We start from the raw sequence: 25,424 nt of genomic DNA on the forward strand, positions 1-25,424 counted from the left end.
TTGACAATGTAAATGTAAAATACATATATAATAATAATAATAATAATAGTAATAATGATTGTGACTAACTGTTGTGTTGCACAAGTTCGTATCGAGTAACCATGGTGATATCGTGGGAAATGGGTAGGTAGCTAGGTAGTTAGTTAGCCGACGAGTGAGCGCGCGTGCGAGAGCGGCTTTATCAATGTCGACGAGTCGTGCAGGTCGTTGTCGCGGTCTATTCAGCACGTCAAGTTACGTCGACGAAGGCGACTAATTAGAAACGAAGTGTTTTCGCGAAAGATTATCCATCGCTTCCGTCGCCCTTTTACAGTGTACTCGAAATTTCTAGTCACCACTGAGGATCATGAACATCTGGCGAAAGCTGACTAGGATGTTCGGATTTGTTGGGCGAACGCCACGCCGGCGGAAGGCACGAGTACTATTCGTCGGGCTAAACAACGCTGGCAAGAGCACGCTGCTGAACCGACTGAAACCGGATCGCGAACAACTGTCCAGGAAACTGATCGCGCCTACCGTCGGCTTCACCACCGATATGTTCGTATGTGAGTGTTCCTATGAATATTATATTTGTGTATATACCTATACAGTAAGTAATGAATGAAATGCTTCGAGGTGACCTGTAGCAACCTGGAATGTTAAACTTTGGAATTTAATACCTGGATTGTAGAAATCTGGAATTTAAAAATTTTAAATCCGTAAAAATCTGGACCGTAAAAACCTGGACTGGACAAAACTGCACTGTAAAAATTTGGACCACACACACAAACACACATACATATTATAAATTTATCAGTTTTAAGGGGTATGAATAGGCCATAAATATTAATCTTTAATGTTTATCGGTATACATTCAAAAAGGCTGTAGCCTATTGTAGCGCAAAATATAACTCAAACAAAACGAAAAAGCGCAAAAACAATACATTTTTTAACAAACCATAAGCGATAATAAATTTTACAAAAATAAAGTGTATTTTATCAAAATCATATAGTTGTTAATCAAGCTTTAACAGTAGCAATATTAAAATGAGTTAAAAAAACAATTTTAAATTAAAATTACGTTTAGTAGTTATTACTTATTAGTATAAATGTATAATTATAATGAGTACACCTATTTTAAAATTAAGTTTGAACTTTGAAGCCCACAGTTTTTAAATAATCCAACCGGGAAAATTTTTTTCTATTTACAAGTTCCATGCTTTTGCATTAATAGTTGACTTTAGAAACAAATTTGTGCTTTTGTTTGATCGAAAAAATAGACGATTGGACTTTTGAGTTTCACCGATTCAAAAACCTACAATTTTTAATCTTAAACCGGAAAATTTTATCGATCAAAAGAGAAGCGTTTGTGGTTAAAATTATAGATGAAAAATTAAAATCAATAGTATGATACTACCTATACTGTATAGTAACAACAGTTATATAACAAAATAAAAATATTAAAAAGTAAATATTATAAGGTGAGATTATAGGTGTTTTAAATTCATAGAGTGCATAATATTAATATACAGAGTGATTCTTTTATCATAAAACACTGATTATTTCAAAAAGTATTCATGTTTTCGAAAACATTTTTTTACATAGTTTCAACTTGTTAAAAATACGTTTCTATTAAAAAATTATATATTTTTTTAAATTTTTTACTTTTTGAATGACAACATAGAGTTTTAATTTCGTATTCTAAAGCAGAATAATTTTCTGAGTACATAAAAAGTGGGCAAGTGGGTATCGCTCTGCTGTATAGTAGAGATGGAGAGTAGGTCACTACTGAGTACTGGTCACTATAATGGATTTGTTAAATTTGAATACAATGACGGGTATCATTGTATACGAAAAACGATTCTGTACGGAGACGATTTGTCAGTCAATGATAATTAGTTGGATATATTATATTATTACCTATATTTAAATTGTAATATATCGTTATTTTACGCGATTTCGTAAAAAACTAAATTTCATACGCTCATAAAATGTTTTCTATATTGACAATGGAATTTTTTTTACAGTTACTTGAAGGATAACTTGTGAATAACCTAGTATTGAATTTTTGAACCTTAAGTATAAATCACAAAAATTTTATGAATTTTCAACTTCAAAATTCTTTGTAATTTTTCGTGATTTTGTAAACATTTGAATTTTAAATGCTTATAAACAAAAATTGTGACTAACAATTTTTGATTTTTTTTTTACTACAATAAGTATAACTTATAATAAACCTTGTATTAAATTTTAAAGATTTTTTGGATAGCCAAATTTTTTTTATCGGCATTTTAAGAAAAAAAAACTTAGAAAAGTCGAAAATTTCAATTGTCTATAAGAAGCTTAAAAAAGGTCAAATATTTTTAAAATTTAATCGCAAATAGATAACCATAATATAAACATTTGGTGAAAATTTAAAGTATTTACAATAATTTGTTTTTGAGTTACAGCGAAATAAAAAAATCGATTTTGTCGAAAAATGGTTATGCGTAAAAATTCCCGTTTTTCCGTTATTTTTTCAGGGTTTTTCCTGACGCTTTTTAAACTACTGAACTTTTTTACTTTTGACCCCCCCCCCCCCCCAGAGTACCAACTAGATGAATTTTCCTATTCAAAGAGGGGCTGAAGTCAAAAATTGAAGCATTATTACTACTTCAAAATGTGATGATAGACACACAAAAAAAAACACATCATTGTAAAATCAATACATTCATCACTCCGTTCAGAATCTAAAATCGAATTTAGGGCGAGTAGTTTATGAGTTATATGTATTTAAAGTTTAGACAATTGGAGTGGAGTGGAAATGGTTGTCCACTATTTCCCAATGATAATCTAGCCTGAGTACCTGACACATTATTTTTTAAACGTATTCAACGTCAGCACAAACAAAAAAAAAATTTAAGATAAAATGTTTTTATTTTTTATTTATTAAAGGTAAAATATTAAAAAAATAATAAATTGTGCAATTGATGTAGGTATGCAATTATATCTACCTATAGTACCTATATACTGTACTAAAGATACATAGGTATGTTATTTTTAAAAATCATGTTAAGTTTAATTTTTGACACAATTGATCAAAACTACAAACACTTTCATATTATAATGTAAGTAGTTAAAAATGATGACATGTTCAAATTAGATAGCTGTGAGATGACAATTTAAAACAAAAATTTTTATAAGTAGTTAATATTTTAACAATAAAATCTAATTAATATATTAACATTGTTTGGTTTAATAGACATTTTAATTATCAATTTTGACGAAATTAGGTATGGAAACAAAGAATAATAACGATGATATAGTTAATTGAAAATTAAACAAGATCTAAAGAATTATAAAATTTAAAATAAATTTAGGTCATCTAAAATAGGTAGGTATGTACTTAAAAAATATATTAAAAATTTATTTTATTATATAATAATATTATTCACTCTATGAATTTAAAACACCTATAATCTTACCTTATAATATTTACTTTTTTAATACTTTTATTTTGTTATATAACTGTTGTTACTATAAGTAGTATCATACTATTGATTTTAATTTTTTAATCTATAATTTTAACCAAAAAAGTTTCTCTTTTGATCGATATAAATTTTCGGTTTAAGATTAAAAATTGTAGGTTTTTGATTTTGTGAAACTCAAAAGTTCAAATCGTCTATTTTTTCGATCAAACAAAAGCGCAAATTTTTTTCTAATTATACATTTATACTAATAAGTAATAACTACTAATATGTAATTTTAATTTAAAATTATTTTTTAACTCATTTTAATATTACTATTGTAAATGCTTGATTAATAACACTTTATTTTTGTAAAATTTATTTGCGCTTATGGTTTGTTAAAAAAGTATTGTTTTTGCGCTTTTTGGTTTTGTTTGGATTATATTTTTTTTATCGCTAATAGGCTACAGTCTTTTTGAATGTATACCGAAAATCATTAATGATTAATATTTATGGCCTATTTATACCCCCTTAAAACTTATACATTATATATATGTGTGTGTGTTTGGTGTGTGGTCCAAATTTTTACAGTCCAGTTTTGTCCTTGTCCAGATTTTTACGGATTTCAAATTTTTAAATTCCAGTTTTTTTCGCGTCCCCGGTCGACATTAAAAATTAACAGTATTTTTCAAAATAAACGGAAAACACAAAATATAACGTAATGAAAAACGTAAATCCAATTTTCATTAAAATCGATTATCTTTTATTTTGTCTAACTCAAATGTATTTACTTGAAACTTTCACTAAATGTTTAAACAACAATTTTATATATCTTATAATAACATTTTCAAAATATTTTGACTTTTGAGTTATTTATTGACTAAAATTATTCATTTTTTTAGTTTTATTTCTATGAAATAATGTTGATAAATTTTTTCAATGGTTAAAAAAGCTTAAAAAAATTATAAAAAATTCATATAAGTTGTTTTTTATATATGTGTAAAAATATTTTGAATACATATTATGCATAATTTTTTTTTATAAGTTCAAATTGATAAAATTCCTCAAAATCGCGAAAATTGCAAATACTTTTGCAGTTGAGAATTTATAAAATGTTAAATTTTTATAGCTAATTAGCTAAGACTACAAAATTTAATATAAAGTTCCTGATAAGTAGCTCATGCTGAAATCAAAAAATCAAAAAATACATAAGTATAATTTTTTTTTATAGACATTTTAAGTTAAAATTTGGATGAAATTGTATATTTAAACTATATTTATAATGATATTCATAATTTTTTTTATAATTCAAAAACATTATTAGTGAGAACAATAAACTTTGACGTATATAATTATATTTTATGTACATAATGACATTTTAAAATTGTATGTCTTCGACAAATTTTAATTCTACCTACTGTATTATGAATAGTAAAATAAACTATATTAAATATACGCCAATGTACAAAAATATATCATGAAATATACATAAATCTGAATCGTTTTTCGTATACATTGATATATCATTGAATATTTAATGCACTTGTCACAGTTGATATAAATGATACCTACTAAATAATAAACCTACTGGCTACTGTTTACAGCAATAAAGCGGTACCCATATTGGCGCAACTAGGTCTAAAATACTAGGGTGGCTGCAGGCCCACAAATAAATACCTAATTTAATTTACTTACTTTCATGCTTTCCAAAACACTAGGAGGATCGTCTGGATTATTTTCATATCAATATAGTAACAATTGTATAAATGCAATAGTCAATAATAATAATAATTAAAATAATAATTTTTTTAATACTAAATAAGGTTTTTTATTCATTTTTAATCACCAAAATAAAACTAAAATATTGGATGGTGACCGCCACAATGACGCTAGTCATATGCCCGCATAGTATTTATTAGATAAAAATATTTTTATTAAATTATAATATGTACGAGTATATACTATATTGCAAAAGAACCGTTAATATTTATACAATTTACTTTTGAATAATTTTATTATAATAATTCTCTACGTCATATTGTATAGGATGTATCTCACATTCTCACAATTATATGCTTAAATTATTATTCAATCTTAAATAAATAAAAATATTTGGAAGGCTTAAATATATTTTGAGGGAGCTAAGCCCGCTAAGTCTCCCCCTAGTTGCACCAATGGTTATCCATTTGTCCACCTTTTATTTTGTTTATCAAGTATTTATTATAATTAATTGTTTATAGACTTATGGTACTAATATATCGGATTGTATCAGTACCTATAAAATTATCGTATGTAGTTATATTGTCACACCAGTCACCAATAAACTTATTACATAGATACGTATAACGTATTTAATTTTTATTGTTTTACTCTGAATTCACCTAATTTAACCTAGATTTTGTATATTCATTGAAAAAATGTGAATTTTTTTACAGTAAACTTATAAACAAAAAAAATTAAACAAACACAAAAGGCTATATTATACAAAGTGATTATTTTATCATGAACCACTCATTATTTCAAAAAGTATTCATGTTTTTGAAAACATATTTTACATAGTTTCAACGTTTTTATTAAAAATTATATTTTTAAGTATTTTAAGTTTTGATGTGCGGATTGGTGTAGTACGGGGTAACCCCACAAAATATTTGTCCACTACTCAGCTTGTCTAAACTTTAAATACGTATAACTCGTAAACTACTTGCCCTAAATTCAATTTTTATATATCAAAATACTCAGAAAAATATTCTGCTTTGGAATATAAAATTAAAACTCTTGTTATCATTCAAAAAAGTAAAAAAACTTAAAAAAATATAAGGATAAAAATATTTAAAAATATAATTTTTCTAATAGAAACGTTGTATTTTTAACAAGTTGAAACTATGTAAAAAAATGTTTTCAAAAACATGAATACTTTTTGAAATAATGAGTGGTTTATGATAAAAAAATCACCCTGTTTAGTAAAATAAGAGCATCAAATTTGCAAAGGTGGGCATTATAACTAGTTAAAAAATTAATTTTTTTGAAATATTTTAACTTAACTAGTTAGTTTATTTTCTAACCAAATTATGGGCTTAATTAGTTTAATTTACAGTTGAAATAACTTGGTTTTTCTCAGTTGATTTAAAAAAAATCCATCAAGTTAAAAACATTTTGAAATTTTTCGTTTATACGTAAATATTACTATATTTAAATAACAAAATAACAATGAATGTTTTTATATAATATAGTTTGAATACACTATGATAATTTATTGTCATAGTAATAATAATCTTACCTGTATTTAATTCAAACACACGATCATTTTTGAATTTTGTTCTTGGAGGCACAAATAATTGAGATGCCTGCTTAAAATTTATAAATAAACAATTAATTATACTTTTCTATGAAAATAAATACAAGATAAATAAATATTTAGGTATATAGCCCGTAGCCGCATACTTAATAATATTTTTCACACTGTTAAAATACTTGAAATTTGATATATATTCAGTAGTATATATTTTAATTAGATATAATAAAAAAATACCTAGTTTGCATTTATAAGATAAATGAATAAATATTAACTATATTTTTAATAGACAATAAATAATATTATATCTAATTTTGTCGATGTTAAAAATAGATACGTAAATATATATGTAAATTAGGACATAACTTTTGTTGTAGTGTATGCAGACCTGCAGGTTAAACGATTAATATTTTAGGATTTAGTAAAAAAAATATGTATTTTCCAACATTTTTAAGCCTTGGTTAGGTTAAAGTGAAAGAATTAATTTAAAAATGCAAGAAAGTCGTTTTCAAATAAATTCATGACGAATATAAATATAATTTTAGATATGTATATAAATAGATAAATTAATACAACTGGAAAAAGATTAATACTTTTTAATTAAAAAAAAAAAAAATAATTAATAGTCGTATTCTAGTGGTCGGTATTCGGCAATCTTTCCGGAATCTCGGGCCAGACAAAAATAAAAAATTTTATATTCTTAAATTATTAAAAAAAAATAACTGTCTAGAGCTTTAAAATAATGAAATGTATAAAATAAAATTTCGTCGTTCCAAAATTTAAATCGGGCCGTATACGTATACAATAATATACAATATAATGGCGCGGACCGCCGATTGCTGACCACTGGTATAGTCTATTATTAGCATGTGCTTGCACGTTCGGGAGCGCTCTTCTGCATAGTGCATAATAAATAATAATTTTTACTATTTAGTATACATACATTTACACGACCTGCGGGCTGCGAGTAGATTTTAGAAAATGTCCTATACTGAACTTCTTAAAAGCAGTTGGGCTGGTTGGAGCTTATTGAATTCCAGAATTTCAACATTCTTCTTTCAAAAAGAAAACAAAGCTTATCGCTTCGTTTAAAATATAAAAGTACCTATACAACATATTTTAGGGCGTCGTTTATAACTGGACACTTTCAAAAAAAAGGTTCCCGTTCAAAAACGCACACTTATATACCTTAATCGGTTTATAATTCCGCATATTTTCCCCAAATCAAACCGTTCAATACCGCACACACATTGAAATATATTATTATATTAATAACGTATAAAATAACATTAGGTATATCGTTTGGTATCGCACACCAGTTAATCATAATTAAGCATTTAAGCAAGCTCACAAAATCATAAAAATTAAACTTTCGATATATTATACAGAAAAAACAGTTCTATTCCAATATAAAAAAAAAAAATACAATAATAAAAATTCACAATCTGGATTATGTTTAAAACTTTTTTTTGGTTTGCCACATTTGATTCCTAAAGCGTTTGTTGAAATTATGGGCATGGCTACTTGTCCAGATGAAAAACAATTTTATGATTTTATCTTTAACTGTGAATCAAATGTGTGCGGTATTGAACGGTGTAAAATGTGCGGTTATGAACGGTAAGTGTGCGGTTATGACGAGACGACCGCCGATATTTTAGTTTACCCGTACACAAAATAATTAATATGCAATCAATATTTTTTCGTTGTTATCTCCAGGCATACTATTGTAAAGTCGTAAAGTATTAGTGTATCTTTTTTGTAATTCAAATCGATTTGAAATACTTTGAGAAGTAAATACTCGAAATACTATTTAAATACTTTTTCTATACTAAACAATTATTACAATATATTGGTATAAATAAAAATTAAAACTTGTAGTTTTGAATTTCAACAATAGGTATACCTGCTATAGTACAATTTACTTATATTATAAACGTATGTACTCGTTTTAAGTAATGTTGGTATTTTTTTTTATTTTTTTTTATTAAACAATTCTGTACCTACCCACCAACGGCTCCAACCTATTTTATATTTTCATATAGTTATGACTTTTATTTATTTCTCTATAGCTCTTAGTCCAACTATATAGTAAATTATGATTGTACACATGTTTTGTATACTCATCGTATTTAAATAGTTCACCTGGTTTATCCGTTGTTTGTTTTGCGTGTACTGCATGTTGCAGTCAACAACGTCAAATTCACCGCCAGTGATATGTCCGGCCGTGACGGGTACCGGAGCATGTGGGAGTCGATGTACGCGCAATGCGACGCCATCGTGTTCGTGGTGGACAGCACGGACCAGATGCGCTTTGCCGTGGTCAAGGATGAGCTGGACATGATGCTTCGCCACCAGGACGTGGCCGGCCGGCCGGACCTACCCATACTGTTCGTGGCCAACAAAACGGCCGCGCCGGACGCGTGCGGTGCGTCTGCCTTGGCCGGCGCTCTCAGGCTGCACGAGCACATGGAAAAGGACCGTCCGTGGCGGCTGGCCAGCACGGACGCGGTGGCCGCACCCGGCCAACCGGCTGATGATGGGCTAAGCGACGCCATGGAATGGCTGGCGGAATTGGTCAAGCTCAATCGACGGCGATAACGTGTCCTGTTCGCCGCCAAATCTGTTTGTTGTTTTCACAACAATCGAAAAAAATTAAGTGGTCAATTTTTTTGCCGTTATTATTTTTTCATGATATGTTTATTTTATTGTTATTATTATTGTTATTAATAATTTATTAACATCCGCCGTACACAGATTCGAAAATGATGTTCGTCCGATTTTCACTAAAATGTGTTATAGTTATTACATATTTACATCACACACAAAACACGTGAAGACTTTGCTCTTTTTATTTAAACAAAAGTGCTAATACATTTTATAACCTGAAATCTGAATTTTTAACCTGGACCAATGTGATTAAATAACCCTGTATTAATTCTAAATAATAAACTACGAAATAAAAAAATAGATTATTAATTATCGCGTAAGACACTCATTACCTATATCAGATTATTGTTTTATTAACGTTGTAGAAAATATTTTTTTCATATCAAATTAATTCGTTAAAAAGCAACATTTTTGGAAAAAAATTGTTTAAGAAAAAAACAAAAAAATTATTTACTTATTTTGAATGACAAGATACATTTTTAATTTCATATTTCAAAGCTGAATATTATTCGGAGTATTCAAAATAAAATGTCGGACAATTTGTTAATATAATAGTTATAAGTTTATAACTTATAAGTAGCAATTGTAGTATAGGTTAAATATACTATAGTAGATTAATATAATATTTAATCTATGTCAAAAGTTATCGCAGTCAGAAATTTATGACTTACGCCGACGCCCGACACTCACACGTAGTACTTGATATACCGTCATATACCTATTGTTATTCAGTATACTACACTATATTGCTAGAAAACTATTACTGGCATCAGTGGCATCCAGTGTTGATTCAATACTGACTTACTACGGATACCAATTACATTTTGAACATGGGTGCTAACCAGTGTCTCTCGTACTTGTGCCAAGCGTTGGTGCTTGGTGGTATAATGATTAAGAGGACGTTATATCCGCATTTGTCTCTGTTTTACTAATATAGATCATATCGAATTTTCGTTCAGCAGAACACATTTTATGATTTTAGCTTTAATATTAAAGTAAATTTACTTATTATCAAATTTAAAGGTAAAAATATTATCTAGGGCATTTTATAGACTTTTATTGATATTTTAATTTTTAAGTGAGTTATGGTTATGTAACATTATTACCTTTAAATTTGATAATAGGTAAATTGACTCTAATAGCTAACATTACAAAATGTGATCTGCTGAACGAAAATTTCATAATCTATATAAGTAAGACTGAGACAACACATGCGGGTTAACGTCTTCTTAATGGCACATTACGGACCTCTTATAAATTACTATAGCTGATAGCTGAATTACCCGTCGTTGTCGGGTTTAAGTATAAAAATGTATGTAATCTGGCAAAATTAAATATTGTTTATTCTATTTAAATAAAATTGAATTAAAATTGTTGAAATAATATTTTATACTTATTAATTAGTTATTAAGACAATTTTATTATTATCATAACATATTCTATATATTAGTTATAGCTTTTTGTCGTAGCTTCGTTTGCGATAAGTTTTAGCAATGAAAGTTTAAAATAAATGTTTTTCTAATAGTTATTCAAAATATTATCTACAAAACTTTTTTGCAGACAATATTCTTCGCTGATCTATTAGAAGGTTAGTAGCCAAAATCACCAAATTACTGGATGAGCTTACGCGTGAGAAAGCTACGTAGAACTGCCCATGTAAAAAACGGTTTTCTAGAGAGTATGTATATACTTAATTTAAAAAAAATCGGAACAAAATAAACGTTTTCAATTTTTATAACCTTTTACTCTTCTTAACCCCCTTACGGGTAATTTTCAATAATCCTTTCTAAGCGGATGCTTATGTCATATAATAGCTATATGACAAATTTCAGCTCGATCCGTCCAATGGTTTGAGCTGTACGTTGATAGATCAGCCAGTCAGATTACTGTTATATATATATACAGAAGATAGTAAATGATAGCCAGTGCCTTTGGTAGTTCTGCCAAACATTGGCGGTAAAATGGCTCATATATAGGTTATAGAGCCAAACTTACATAAAATCGTATAGTGAGTTTTTATTGTTATCGAGTTATTAACATGTGCATACGCGTATGAGAGTGGCATATTCTGTCGGCGTCTCCAGTCGGTACCCGCATTGCATTTCACTCTCACTAATTATAATTTACAATTAACACATAGATCCCGGGCGGCTAAGACAAGATTATAAATGCCTAAATGTTGTCTATTAATTTGTAAGATAAAGTTGGCTAAAAGCACTTTATCATTTGTTAAGAAACAAAATCACAGAAAAACAAATTATATACACACGTACCTACCACACTACCTATTATGTTAACACGCAACAATGTGTCATTAAAGGATGATGTTTTAAAACAACTACCTGTTTACGCAGTCCATGAACTAGGTGTCGATTGCTTTATTTATCTGATCGGTAAAAATATAACAAAATAATAAAAATAGAAGTATAATACTACAAGGCAAAATAAATAATATTTTAATTTTCATAATATTTTATCCATTCTTATATAAAAACGACTTAAAAACATAAAAAGTGGATACCGCTCTCCTGTGCTTTAGGTGTCGACATCCATACTGCGAAGTTAAAAAAATCGAATATTTAACGCCTATATCTAACATAAAAATTAGTGAAATATTTTTAAAAGAAAATGCCAATCTCAACTTCTGGTGAAAGTTTCAAGTTTCTACGAATTATACTTTTTGAATAATAACAAATATCATAAATCGTTTTACGATAATATATCGTTATTTTATGCGATTTCCTAAAAATTTAAATTTCATGTGGTTATAAAATGTTTTCTATATTGATGCTGAAGTTTTTTTTAGTTATTTGAAGGAAAACTTATGGAGAACCTTGTATTGGGGTTTTTTTTAACCATATAGGTATAAATAAATCACAAACATTTTATGAATTTTCAACTTCAAAATTAGGCCACGAACCTATTATTTCAGTGAATTATTTTTGTGCATACTTATATATTATTTAATATTTAATTATATAATTTTATAAATAATATAAGCATAATATTGTAAAAAGAATAAACAAGTATAAATAATAAACTATATTACCTATATTATATTATATATAATAAGTAATAACTAACTAAATAAGTATAATACCTATATAGTATGTATAGAAATTACAAATAAATAATGTTAAATTTAAAATAATATTGGAGTTAGTGCAACTGTACAAGCCAATATTATACTCCAGCTAACAAGTTTTATTTTATTTATTTCTATATTTTTGATGCATATATTTATAGTTTATTATTTGATAATATAATATGTACATATTTGTTCTTTTTATTAAATACCTATTTATATTGTACATATATATATATAGTTTAAATAAAATAAAATACATGTATACAATTTAATCTGCCAAAAATTGATTATGAACTAAGTTCAGTTACACGGTGGTATCTAATGTTTCCAATTTTAAAAGTAATGGAAAATAAATAAATGAGTAAAAAAGCAACTAGTATGGCTTTGGAGAGGGTACCTATTTAGTTAGTCGGAGAACATACTTAGGGCAAGTTGTACCGTCTCCGATTACGCTTAATCACTGATAACAGACTTTTAACCAGCCTAATTTAGCCAATTAAACTGTGATTAACTTTAATCGGAAATGGTACAACTGGCTCTTAGTGATTAGTGGGCATCATTTACTGAAGATCGTTGCTCTCAATTTATTTATCGATGACCAAAAAATGTATTATAAATCCTTCTTTTAGTTTCTTAAAAATAATAAATGACACAAGTTTTACTTATTATATAAAAATTATTTTCATTATTTTATAGAATATTTACCATTTATGTTTAAATAAAAAAAATCAGTCAGGATGACTGGAAAAAAATGTTTCACTTATTACAATTAACTATTCCTATAGAAATTACCTATGTATAACCATAATTGCATAATATATGAACTTATTTAAGCCCTAGATAAATTATTTTCATATTTTGAATGTAACAAAGAAGTTCTTATAATGAATTGTGAATAATGATCAAAAACTATAAACTATAAAGTGCTTCACACTTAAAATAGTATTAAGATTCTTAAATTACCCTTAAAATATGTCATATTCTCAATTCGTTAATATGTTTGAGTTGAATGATATGGAATATTCTAAAGATAATAGAAAAGGATAATTGGACTTTTAAAACTTCTGTTAAAAAAAAATTGATTGAAAATATAAATTTATGAGTAATCAATTAATCACATTAAGTTAAAAAAGATCAATTGATTCATAATTGAAAAATTAATTAACTGATTTCAATATTCATTTTTGATAAATCAATAAAATATTCAAGTAATACATAAAGGGAATAACAGTAATAAAAAAATAAAAAAATTAAACAGTCCTAATTGTAATATTATTTTAAAAATTTCATCATGAATAACTGTTTAAACTATAACTTTTTAATCATTTTATTTTTTATATTAGAATAAAAATGATTATCAAATGTTAACTAATCAGATTAAAAACAACCACATTTGTCATATATTAGAGAGGTATTTAATGCATACTAGAATCTACATCTGTAGAAGACTTATTTTAATATTGAAAGAGCGAAGCGATAATTCTAAACAAATAAGTAGTAATATATTACTTATCTTTTTAGCAGCATAAAAATTAAAATTAAAAATAATAAATCATAAACCAATGAACTTAATACATATATTTATTATTTTAATTTGACATGTATATTAAAACATAAAACTGCAGTGGGCTAGATATACTAAATGTATAATGCAAATAAAATGTATAAGTATTACACAAAATACTAAATACTTATACAATATGAATACCAGTAAAAAAATAATTTTAAGCTCTCGGTAGGAATAAACACAAATTTAAAAAAAAAAAAAAAATACTATTACAAAACAAAATAATTACTTATAATAAATGGATAGGATTACTTATTATATTTATTACATTAGAAATGTTGATAATTTTGGTTGTATAACTTTATATTATTTAACTACAGAACTTTAAACCTATAAAATATTAAATTATATATAGAAAAAATGTTTGTAATTATTGAATTTTATTAACTATACTCTTGTATCTCAAATTGTTAACTATTTGATACCCACATAAACATGTTTAGTGGAGCCCATTATCTTCTTTTAAAATAATATGATAAAAAAAAAAAATATGATATAAAATTATAAATATTATATTGAGGTCTTAAATCTAAGAAAAAAAAGATTTTCATAAAAATTAACAAATTAAAAATAATATTTATTTTTGATTATGGCACAATTTTTTTGATGGTACAATGTTTAATATTATTTTTAATTTAAGTTTTTATTATATATTATTCTAGAAGGTTTTTTTTCTTTTTATTAAACACTATAATATTGGTTTCACTTTTTTTAAATGTCAACTGATTTATTACTATTTAAGTGTTTTTATTTTAATAAATATAGATACAGCTATGTCTGTTTATTAAAATATAAAAGATAAGAAATTGAAAAGTTACAATATTTAAGGAATATAAAGAACTGTTATACTGTAATTTTATTTAAATTAAATTCTTAATCACTTTTTTTTTATTAATTTTTAATCAATTTATAAAATATTTTATTTGCTTTTAGCTGTAATAAAATGTAGCAATATGTTCTGTTTTATAAACATTATTAAATATGAAAATATGAATATTATTCACGTATACTTGAATAAAAAAATAAAACATATATCAGTTAGCAAAAAGGATGTTATGAGTCAATATCAAACAATTTTAAACTAACATTTTGTGTCGCTATGAATATCTAACTTAAGATTTAATACATAAATATTTGGAAGTTTATTGTGGACATTTTTCTTCTGGCATACTGAGCTCCATTTCAATTTCTCCCAACGACATTTGTAGATTATTGCTTAAATTACCAACACTATTTTCACGAGGAAGTCGTTTACCAAAATGTCTTTCAATCCATTTCAACATAGTTAACACAGAATCTGTGCTTGGCAAACGACGTTCAGCTGAAGTTTTAACTATTTGAGACTGGGCTACTCTGAAAGTTGCTGCCATACCTTTTAATGCCTTTTAAATAATATTTAAATACAATTAGGTGAATTTATTTTTTATTTTAAGATAAATAGAAATCACCTGCATTGCATCTTCATCAGTTACATCATCTCCTGCATAAATAATGCGTGTGCGTTCACCCCAATCTAAACCAAAGGCTGAACGTAATATATACAAAGATGCGCGTCCTTTATTCCATTGTACTGGAGGTTTGACTTCAATGGCACAATGAGCCTGACCTGCCTTAAATCCAGCTTCTTCAATGAGATGTTGTGCTGTAGATACAAGTTCAGGTCGAATATCAACAGGCACTTCACGATAATGGAATGTCAATAAAGTACCTTTATTTTCTACCCAAGCACCGTCTTTGCAAACCTTAAAATAAAAACAAATAAGTATGTAACTTAATGATAATTACTTTATATTTACTTTTTCTTGAAGCACTTTTAATAGATCACCAACTTTCTCTACATATTCTTTAGGCATTGGATGCAAAAACCTACTCCCATCTGGATGAAGAATTTCTAGTCCATGATTACCAGCATAAGTCAAACCCTCAATACCAACCTAATGTTTTAATAAATTAAAATAATTTAATTTATTTTGTTGTATATATTAGGCAATTTAATATTTAATAACAAACCATATCTTTAACATTGTGAACATTTCTGCCAGAAATAATAGCTATGTAAACATCAGACATATTGGCTAATCTTTCTAGAACACCTTTAGTTTCTAAAGGTAATATAGCTAGGTCTGGGTGAGGAGCTAATGGAGCTAATGTACCATCATAATCCAATAATAATGCAAGTTTGTTTGTGTTACCAATATATCTATAATACAAATAATAAAATAAAATATATTATACACAATATTATAATAAAATTATAAAAAATAATATTTACTATACACAAATATTTACTTAGATAAATAATCATCAAAGTCCTGTAAAGTGACTGGTTGCATAGTAGTTGGCAAAACATCATCTCCGTCTTCACATATTAGAGTTCCCATTGCTTTAAGGAAAGATCGCATCCAATAATCAACATTGTGTACTTTTTCTCTACGTCTCAAACACCTCATTCTTAACACTCTTTCATCTTCAGGCATGGTCAACGCTCTGTGCAATGTATCAGCTGCTTCAACTAATTCATATGGATTACAAATTAAAGCTTCATTCATCATTTCACCGGCTCCAGCAAATGGTGATACAATAAGAACACCAGGAGGTTCTTTAATTTGACAAGCAACAAACTCTTTAGCAACTAAATTCATGCCATCTCGAAGTGGTGTAACCATAGCTACAGCCGAGTCACGATAGAAAGCTGCCAAATCATTTTGACTGACACACCCATAAATATATCTAATTGGTGACCAATTAGGAGTTGAAAATCTTCCATTTATTCGACCAACAAGCTGGTCCATTTCCTCTTTAAGATCCTGATATTCCTTAACATCAGTGCGTGATGGAACAGCAATTTGCATTAGTGCTACTTTACCCTTATGTTGTGGATATCGCTCCAATAATAATTCAAAAGCTTTAAGTCTATGTACTAATCCTTTAGTATAATCTAATCTATCAACACCAAGCACCAATTTTAATGATGTATTTATTACTGTGGGTGCTTGCTTGGCCATTTCTACAAATCGATCAAACGGTATACCAATTGGCAATGGACGAATACGTACCGTGCGACCACCATGTTCAACTAGTAAATGTTTACGATCCACTCGACAACCTAATCTACGCTGACAGCAATCCACAAAATTTAAACAATAGTCTTCAATATGAAAACCAACCATATCACAACCTTTAAATTAAAAATAAATATAAGTTTTAAATATAATTATAATTATAAAACTATAATTAGATAAGTAAGTACATTGTCCATACCTAGCATTCCTTGAAGAATTTCATCAGCCCATGGAAACAACCTAAAGATATCCCATGGAGGAAATGGTATATGAAGGAAAAATCCTAATTTAAATCTCAAATTTTTTTCATCAGCCACCTAAAATAATTTATAACATTTTATTCCTCATTTTATTTAAACTGCTTGAATGTTTAAAAGTATTTTATATTAACTGAATTTTCAAAAGAATTATGCGACTTTTTTTCATAATATCAATATACCTAATATTTTTATATAATAAATTTCTTAAACTTTTTGTTTAAAAATAAGATTTTATATTTTAACATAATTTCCAATATTTACCTGATAAAATCTACTGAATATTTACATAAAAATTTAATTCTAAATGTGAACTCTTATATTTAGGTACATTATCAGAACTTCAGAAATAGTACAAATTAATTGGGTTGTACTGCGATATTAAAAAAAAATGTCACATCCTTTTTACTAAATGATATTTATGCACTTATATATACAATATTTAATTTTACATTTCTTATGCTATTGGCAGCCAACATAAGATGATAATCATGTAACCAAACAATAGGTGTTCCAGAATCTGTATCCACTCTTGATAAATTTTCCAAGGCACCAACTGTTTTTGATGCAAATTCTTTATTGACTGCACAATATGACTTTAAATACAAGTACAAAACAATTTAGATTAGTTTGATTACAATATTTTTAATTTTCGTTTGTATCTATTATTACTTTCCAAGAATCAGCAGAAAATTGTGCTCTATCAGGCATTGAATGAAATAGTGGCCAAAATGTTCCATTACAGCAACCATTATAATAACTATCAAATACTTGAGGATCAAAATCAACCGGTATAACCTTAAAAGTGACATTCAAAGTTGTTTAAATTAATTTATTAATTAAACTCTATGAAATTAAATAACCAACTCTTTCAGAAAGTAATCCTGCAGTAGGTGTTGTATCATTAGGATCTGATTCTGGTATCTTTTCACCTTCCTCTAAGTGAACACCAGCCCATCCAATCCATATTCCATTTCCTTGAATTACAACAGGTGCTACAGCAGTGACTAACCCGCCAGCACTAAAATTAAAATATTCAAATGTCAAATAATAATTCATAACATTATGTTCTCAATATTTTGAAATTGACAATCTTTAATAAGTACAAAATAAAAATTATAGCATGCATTAATACTATAAAATCCTTATATTTATGGTTTAAATGATAACAATCAAAGAATATAGTTTCAAACTATTAGTTTGTAATTTAAATTAATATTATCTAGAATATACTACTTATCTATAAAGAATTATTTTAATTTTACACTTTTAAAAAGAAAGAATTTTTTTATTAAACTTTTTTTTTTTTTTATAAGTCACATTATATTTGTGTAAATATTGGAATTCACCTTATCCAAATAAATTAATCAAACTCTAACCATGTTCAAGGATCTTTTATTTTTTTATTATATACTATTTACATAAATGGTTTATTTAATCTTGATATAATGATATTGATAGTATGGCTACTTTGATAAAATATTTCAAGATAAAATAATTGATTCACTATTAAATTCAAATATTATTATAAATAAAATTAATTCCTGATTTAAAAAAATGTACTAAAATTAAACCTAAATAAATCAAAATAAATTTATTTCAACATAACTTTGATTCAATTTATAAAATACTCATTGGCTTATAAAACAGTAATAAATTATTTCAAGACGATATCTTATATATATATAATATATTATATTATTACTAATAAATAATAATATATCTTGTAAAAATGTTATTATTATAGAGCAGCGGTTCCTAAACTTTTACGACCACGGTACCCTTAAGAAATAGTTTGTGTTTTGAGGAAGCCCCCCTTTTTTAAAAATAATTTAAAATAATAAGTCTTAATAATATAAATAATTCAAATATAATAAAAAATAATTTTCTCAATAATCACATACATCTGGCGGAACCCTTGAGATTGACCCATCTAACCCTAAGGTTGTGCGGAATACATTTTGGGTACAGTTCCCAACCTTTTTAACTGGTAGTGCCCTTTTATTGGTTCAAATTTAGGGTCGTCACCGTTTTCGGCCAAAATTTACAGTTCCCTTTTCGGCCACTGTCACTTTTTAGCCAAAACTTACCGTTTACTTTTCCGCCAGCACAGTTTTCTTTTAACAACTTATGAGTTATGATTATATCCAAAAATGTGATTTTTTTTTTTAATTATTACCTACCTAATACTTTATGAAAACATGATAAAATAAAATAATATAAAATAACAAAATGTTATAATATAATACATTATTCGAATAAAAATTAATAAAGTATTAATTATAATTCTTTATTAATTGATATAACTATTAACTATATAGGTATTAACCTAAAATCAACGAAATGAAGCTTACATTGAAGACTATAAAAATAATAAAATATGTCGTTACAAAATTTTCAAACAAATATCATATAATTATAAAAAATAAAACTTCTGAATGCATATTTTATTATTATTATATTTGTATTTGACTAATGTATTATATTATTACATTTTAATGTATTGCCAATTATTTTATTTTATTATTATAATTATTTTTATATAGGTATTATAATACTATATTAATTTTTATTCGAATAATGTATTATATATTAACATTTTGTTATTTTATATTATTTTATTTTATTATTTTTTCATAAAGTATTATGTAGGTAATAATTTTTTTTTTTAAAAATCATAGTTTTGGATACAATCATAACTCATAAGTTGTTAAAACTGTGCTGGCCGAAAAGGGAAGGGTACATTTTAGCCGAATAGGGGGCCGCCCAAATTTAGTTAGGTACCTTTCTGTGAATATGATGATAAAAATGATCTATTAATTGATACAGATTAGAAACACTGTATTAGATATATAAAGTGTAATTAGTAATTTTGTATATAAAACAATTTTTATCATTCTTGGATGAGCTGTGGTGCCCTTAAAATAAGTTCACGGTGCCCTTCGAGCACTGTAGTGCACAGGTTGGAAACTGCTGTAATGTAAAAATAAACATTGATACCTTGGTGTAATGTTAGATTATGTTTTTTAAATTTTAATATATTAAGCAACATAATATGCAAATTATTTTAAATCTTTAATGATATACAAAATATATTAAGTACATAAATAAAACAATTTAAATTTATATGTATTACTTCATTACTTGTCTAATCAATTTTGAATAACAGAATAATTGTATCGGGATATTTATTTTGAAATAACCATTAAGATTATATTATAATAATATGATACTTTAATTGAAACTGCGGGTGAAAAATTGTTACCAATCAATAAAAATATTTATAAACATCAAAAAAATAAGTCTTAGAAAAACCAGAAAAAAACTTAAACCAACTATAAAAACTCTGATTTTATGTGGGCATTGAACTTTATCTTTAAGTTCACATTGAAATTACAGAGTTGAGATTACTCTTATTTGATGTACTTTATTACTGAATTTTTAGATGCACTCCGATCTCTCCCCTAAAGAAAAATAATCCAAGGTGAGCCCTAGAAATAAATTTTATTATATCGTATTTGTTTTATACCTTATAAAAAAATATGCAATTGCAAAGTTACAAATCCTACTAATAACGATTAACTGTAAAATAATTAAAGCATATTTTAGTGTGATTAAAGTATACAAATTTAGTTAAAATAAACATATCCCATATTCATCTCTTTTCTAATTGCATATACTCAATAGCAATTAAGATAAATGACTAATAAATTAGTAATTAATGTTTTATCATTAATATCATGGGACAACAGAGAATTTATTAAAACTATGTTATGATTGTGATTACAATATTACAATGACAAATAAACTGGATCTAAAATCGTGTTTACGATAAGGAACTGTAAGTTTACAAAAATCACAACACCATTTATGGAGCATATTATGTGTTATACCTATTCGATCCTTTCGAGCATCGTACATTAATTTGGAATAAAAAAAAGTAAAAAGTCAAGTAATCTAGTAAATGCGTCATCTTAAAAATAGTTATAATATATAACTTATAAACAATACACACGGTGTGTGGTGTACAAATGGCGGTGAATAAATGTTGTAAACACACGCCCACACACACACACACACACACACAAAGTACTTATCATGTTTGTTGTTGGTTTTTTGCTCAACAAGTGTCAGCTAGAAGTAACAACAAACGAGATAAAACACGCGGTACTATTATTATCCATTACATAATTTATTTTATTATACATAAACTACTTAAACCTATTCTCATTCATACCTGGCTTTTCTTTCCCATTTTAGCGTCAGCTCATTTTTTTTGAGAACAAACGGAAGCCTGTTAGACACTATGATGAGTTTCCCAGACGCATGTGTCGACATGATGGTGACGCGTTGGACGTAGAAACAAAATAATAAAAATGGATAATTTTAAAACAACAATACTTAAAGACGTGTTGTAAAGACACTGCGCTTAGACACTTGGTGGCTGCCTGTGTTGTCTGTCGTCCGTTTACGTTGTCGTTTTTGTAGTTATTAACGTTGTTTGCTGTTTGGGCATCGACTGTTGGTTATTGGATGATCTGAAGAACGCCGTTATTCCCACTACTCCCTCGCACAAGTATAAACCGACACTCGTCGTCGCTGTTCGGTCGTCGCCGGAGGAGCGGTGGCGTCACAAATAACGACCCGATGTCGTTTTTTTCATGATAAAGTAAAAAAAAATATAACAACAAACAACACATATTGCCAATATTGGGATGTGCATATGATTATCGGCCATATTGATTTTCTTAACGTTCTAAGGTCTCTGACACAATTGACTGGTATGAAATAGGTTTAGCTAGCGGCAAGAATGTACTCGAATATATTATATTATTGAGGTTTGATAAATCGATATTATATTTTATTACTATTTGACAATTAAAAAATAAATTTAAAAGAATATTAAATTATTTTAAGACGATATTTTGACTAACTCTAAACACCTTAACCTCTATATTCTAAATGTCGATTGAAATTTATGATTGCAGGTGTATTATCGGTTCACTTAACGAGTTAATGAATTTTAATTATGTAGTAGGTAGTATGAATTGTAAATATCATTTACAAAAATCCAAAATTATGAAAAGTAAAAAACAATCTGTTGCGTAGGTATAAATCGGTGTTCTAGCAACAAGTCATAACATTCTGAATCATCTAAAATACATTTCTTTTAATTAAAATGTGCTTATAAAATAGAGGTTGTAACTGAGATCCTAATATTTAACAAAAATCTAAATTCTGTTTAATATTCAAATTCTGTTGAATAGAGACCAATTTAACAACGACTGGGAATAAATGCAGTTTAGTTCCCACACGAATTTTCGATTTTTTTTCTTCCCAAAAGGTATGTTTTAAAGCACTGAATACTAAAGTCTAATAAAATTATCCTCGCAAATCATTATTTTGGAACTTATATCTTTCCAAAGTTAACGATTTTACGCATTTACGCATAGGTACATGCACGAAACGCTGTATACTTTGCTTTCCTACGTTTTCGTATTGGATTGTCGCCTCTTGGCTCTTATTAATTATTTTTATTTCTTATTAAAATATTATTATCTAAAGAAGTTTTGATGAAAAATTTAGATCATACTTAGATTATTATATTTAACAACTTTCAAAAAGCAATAAAAGTGATAAATAATAATGTTTTATTTTCGCGAATAAATCCTTCATAGTTCATAATAATAAAACAAATTAACACAATATCACAATATCCCAGTGGCGTAGCCATGGGGTGGGCTGAGGGTGCTGTAGCTGCAGCCCCCCCGAAATATCAAGAAAATTTAAAAATAATAATTAATTTTTAATGATCTATGAAAATAATTGCTACAAAAATCTTAAATTGTATTTTACAAAAATTGATCAGCCTTCCTCGAAAAAAAATCCTGGCTACGCCACTGCAATATCTCTTGGCAGTGACTACGCGTATATCGGCACTCGTCACTACACTCCTCGACGCCGCAAATCGAAAATATCCCTCGACTTGTTGTGCAAAACCACCTCATGTAGGTCACAGGGTAAAAACTAAAAACTAAAATATGTGTTAATAATCATTTATAATAGTACGAAAATGTAGGAAAGCAAAGTATACAGCGTTTCGCGTATGCATGCGTAATGTGTAAAATCGTACACTTTGGAAAAAAAGAACTTCGAAAATAATGATTTGCGAGAATTTTTAATTAGACTTTTGTATTCAGTGCTTTAAAACATACCTTTTGGGAAGAAAAAAATCGAAAAATCATGTGGGAACTAAACTGCATTAATACCCGACTTTGAAAAAGTAGGAATTTTTTCACTAAAAAAATTTCCTATTAAACATTTCTTTCACAAACTTTTTTGTTTTAAATCATGTTTTTAATAGATGCAATAATTTATTTACCAGAAAAAATATTAAATACAGTTAATGGGGGTGGGTAAGCTCTTTTAGCCCCTCCAAGCTTTATATTCTGGTTAAATATTTAATAAAAATAAAAAATATTAATCAAACAATAAGCATTTAATTTGATACAATTATAGTGTACAGTTTTGATGAATTAGTTATTGTTTAATGAAAGTAACGGAAAAATTGTAAGGTACCTAATAAAGAATGAAAAATATTAGGTACATTTAAACCCTACAAATGTGTACATGAACATGGCCCAAATCATTTAATATTTGAATGCAATTACCTATAAATAATAAAATTAATATTACAAATATATTAATGATAAAAATTGTGTACATAAAATAAACATAATAAATGTATTACCCAATTGAAATTGTGATTTAGACAAATGATTTTACCTTTTGGAACTACTGAGCTTCAGGCCTGGTAAATTATTAACCTAGTACTGTACATAAGTAGGTAACAATTTAAATATTTCATAAGTTTGAATGATAAGTATTGCAATAGAAACTTACCTCTAAATGCTTGAATAAATTTGAATATTATATCCTTGTGTCTGCTCTTAATAATTTACAAGAGACACAAAGCTTATAATGTTGGATGTAACAATAATGAAAGACATACAGTATAAAAACTTTTAGTTAACAACTAAAACTGATCTAATAGCTAGTAGGCTTCAATTTATAATTTGTATAATATTAATAGATATTATTGATTCCAATATAATAATATAATTTCCAATTTAATTTTAAGGATAACAATACACTTTTATAAGTATTCTGAATACAGTAATAAATACTATTGAGTAATATATACTAGACTAATATTTATACAATTTTAATATTGAAATTGTAGTTTATGTAAGCTTAATTAATTGAGTTAATTCTTGTTGTTTAATATAATGTCTTAATAATGTATATAAAATAGAAAGTAATACGTTTTTTTACTAAATAATAATAAATGTTTTGTAACACATAATATATAATATGTAAATTAAAATTCTGACTATTATATACTATCTTGTATTAAACTATACTTAAAAATAAAATAAAATATATTCTTTATTATTAAGAATATCAATATTTTTATGAACTATTCAATAAGATAGGTTAATATCAAGACAATAAAATTCTATCAAATATATTTCAAATACCTCAAAGAAATAATAAATAAATCACACTTAAAGTCAATCAATGGTTAGGTAATAAAATATGAAATGTATTAGTATTAATTGTTTAATTAGTTATAGATATTATAAAATATTGGTTTTGGAAACTGAATTCTATAAATATTAGAGTTTAAAATGTTTGATAAAAGTATATATTATATATAAATTATTCTTTAATATCTAATTTAAAGGAGAATAGACATTCTGAAATTTATATAAGGTATTTAATAATTATAATCAATAATTTTTATATTTTCATTAATAAAATAAACCATCATACATTAATATTTTATTATCATATGGGTCTCAACCTTTTTATGCTCATGGCACATTTCTTATAACCATACATTTTGACGGAACACTATAGTAATTAAGTAATAAGAATTTTAATAGAAATTTCTTTCTATTTTGAACACCTAATAATACTATATGTATGTACCACGGTCTCAACTCGCGGTACACCTACAGCTAGTTTGCGGCACATTTGTGTGCTGCGGAACATCAGTTGAG

General features: G+C 26.8%; 2 protein-coding genes across 2 annotated transcripts; one reads left to right on the forward strand and one right to left on the reverse strand.

Moving 5' to 3' along the window:
• The first annotated feature begins 111 nt into the window (after positions 1-111).
• On the forward strand, positions 112-10,784 carry LOC132927537 (ADP-ribosylation factor-like protein 6). Its single transcript, XM_060992079.1, has 2 exons — positions 112-545; positions 8,903-10,784. Exons 1-2 carry the CDS (start codon positions 347-349, stop codon positions 9,313-9,315), a joined length of 612 nt encoding a protein of 203 aa, XP_060848062.1. The 5' UTR covers positions 112-346; the 3' UTR covers positions 9,316-10,784.
• Positions 10,785-14,035: 3,251 nt separating this feature from the next.
• LOC132924570 (uncharacterized) lies at positions 14,036-23,902 on the reverse strand. The gene is made up of 10 exons (XM_060988952.1): positions 21,596-23,902; positions 18,226-18,379; positions 18,031-18,156; positions 17,811-17,954; positions 17,301-17,418; positions 16,329-17,217; positions 16,050-16,239; positions 15,836-15,973; positions 15,488-15,781; positions 14,036-15,421 (listed from the first exon to the last, which is right to left on the reverse strand). Exons 1-10 carry the CDS (start codon positions 21,694-21,696, stop codon positions 15,182-15,184), a joined length of 2,394 nt encoding a protein of 797 aa, XP_060844935.1. The 5' UTR covers positions 21,697-23,902; the 3' UTR covers positions 14,036-15,181.
• Between the last annotated feature and the right edge of the window lie 1,522 nt (positions 23,903-25,424).

The sequence above is a fragment of the Rhopalosiphum padi genome, chromosome 3, assembly GCF_020882245.1.
Source record: "Rhopalosiphum padi isolate XX-2018 chromosome 3, ASM2088224v1, whole genome shotgun sequence".
NCBI classification, from domain to species: domain Eukaryota; kingdom Metazoa; phylum Arthropoda; class Insecta; order Hemiptera; family Aphididae; genus Rhopalosiphum; species Rhopalosiphum padi.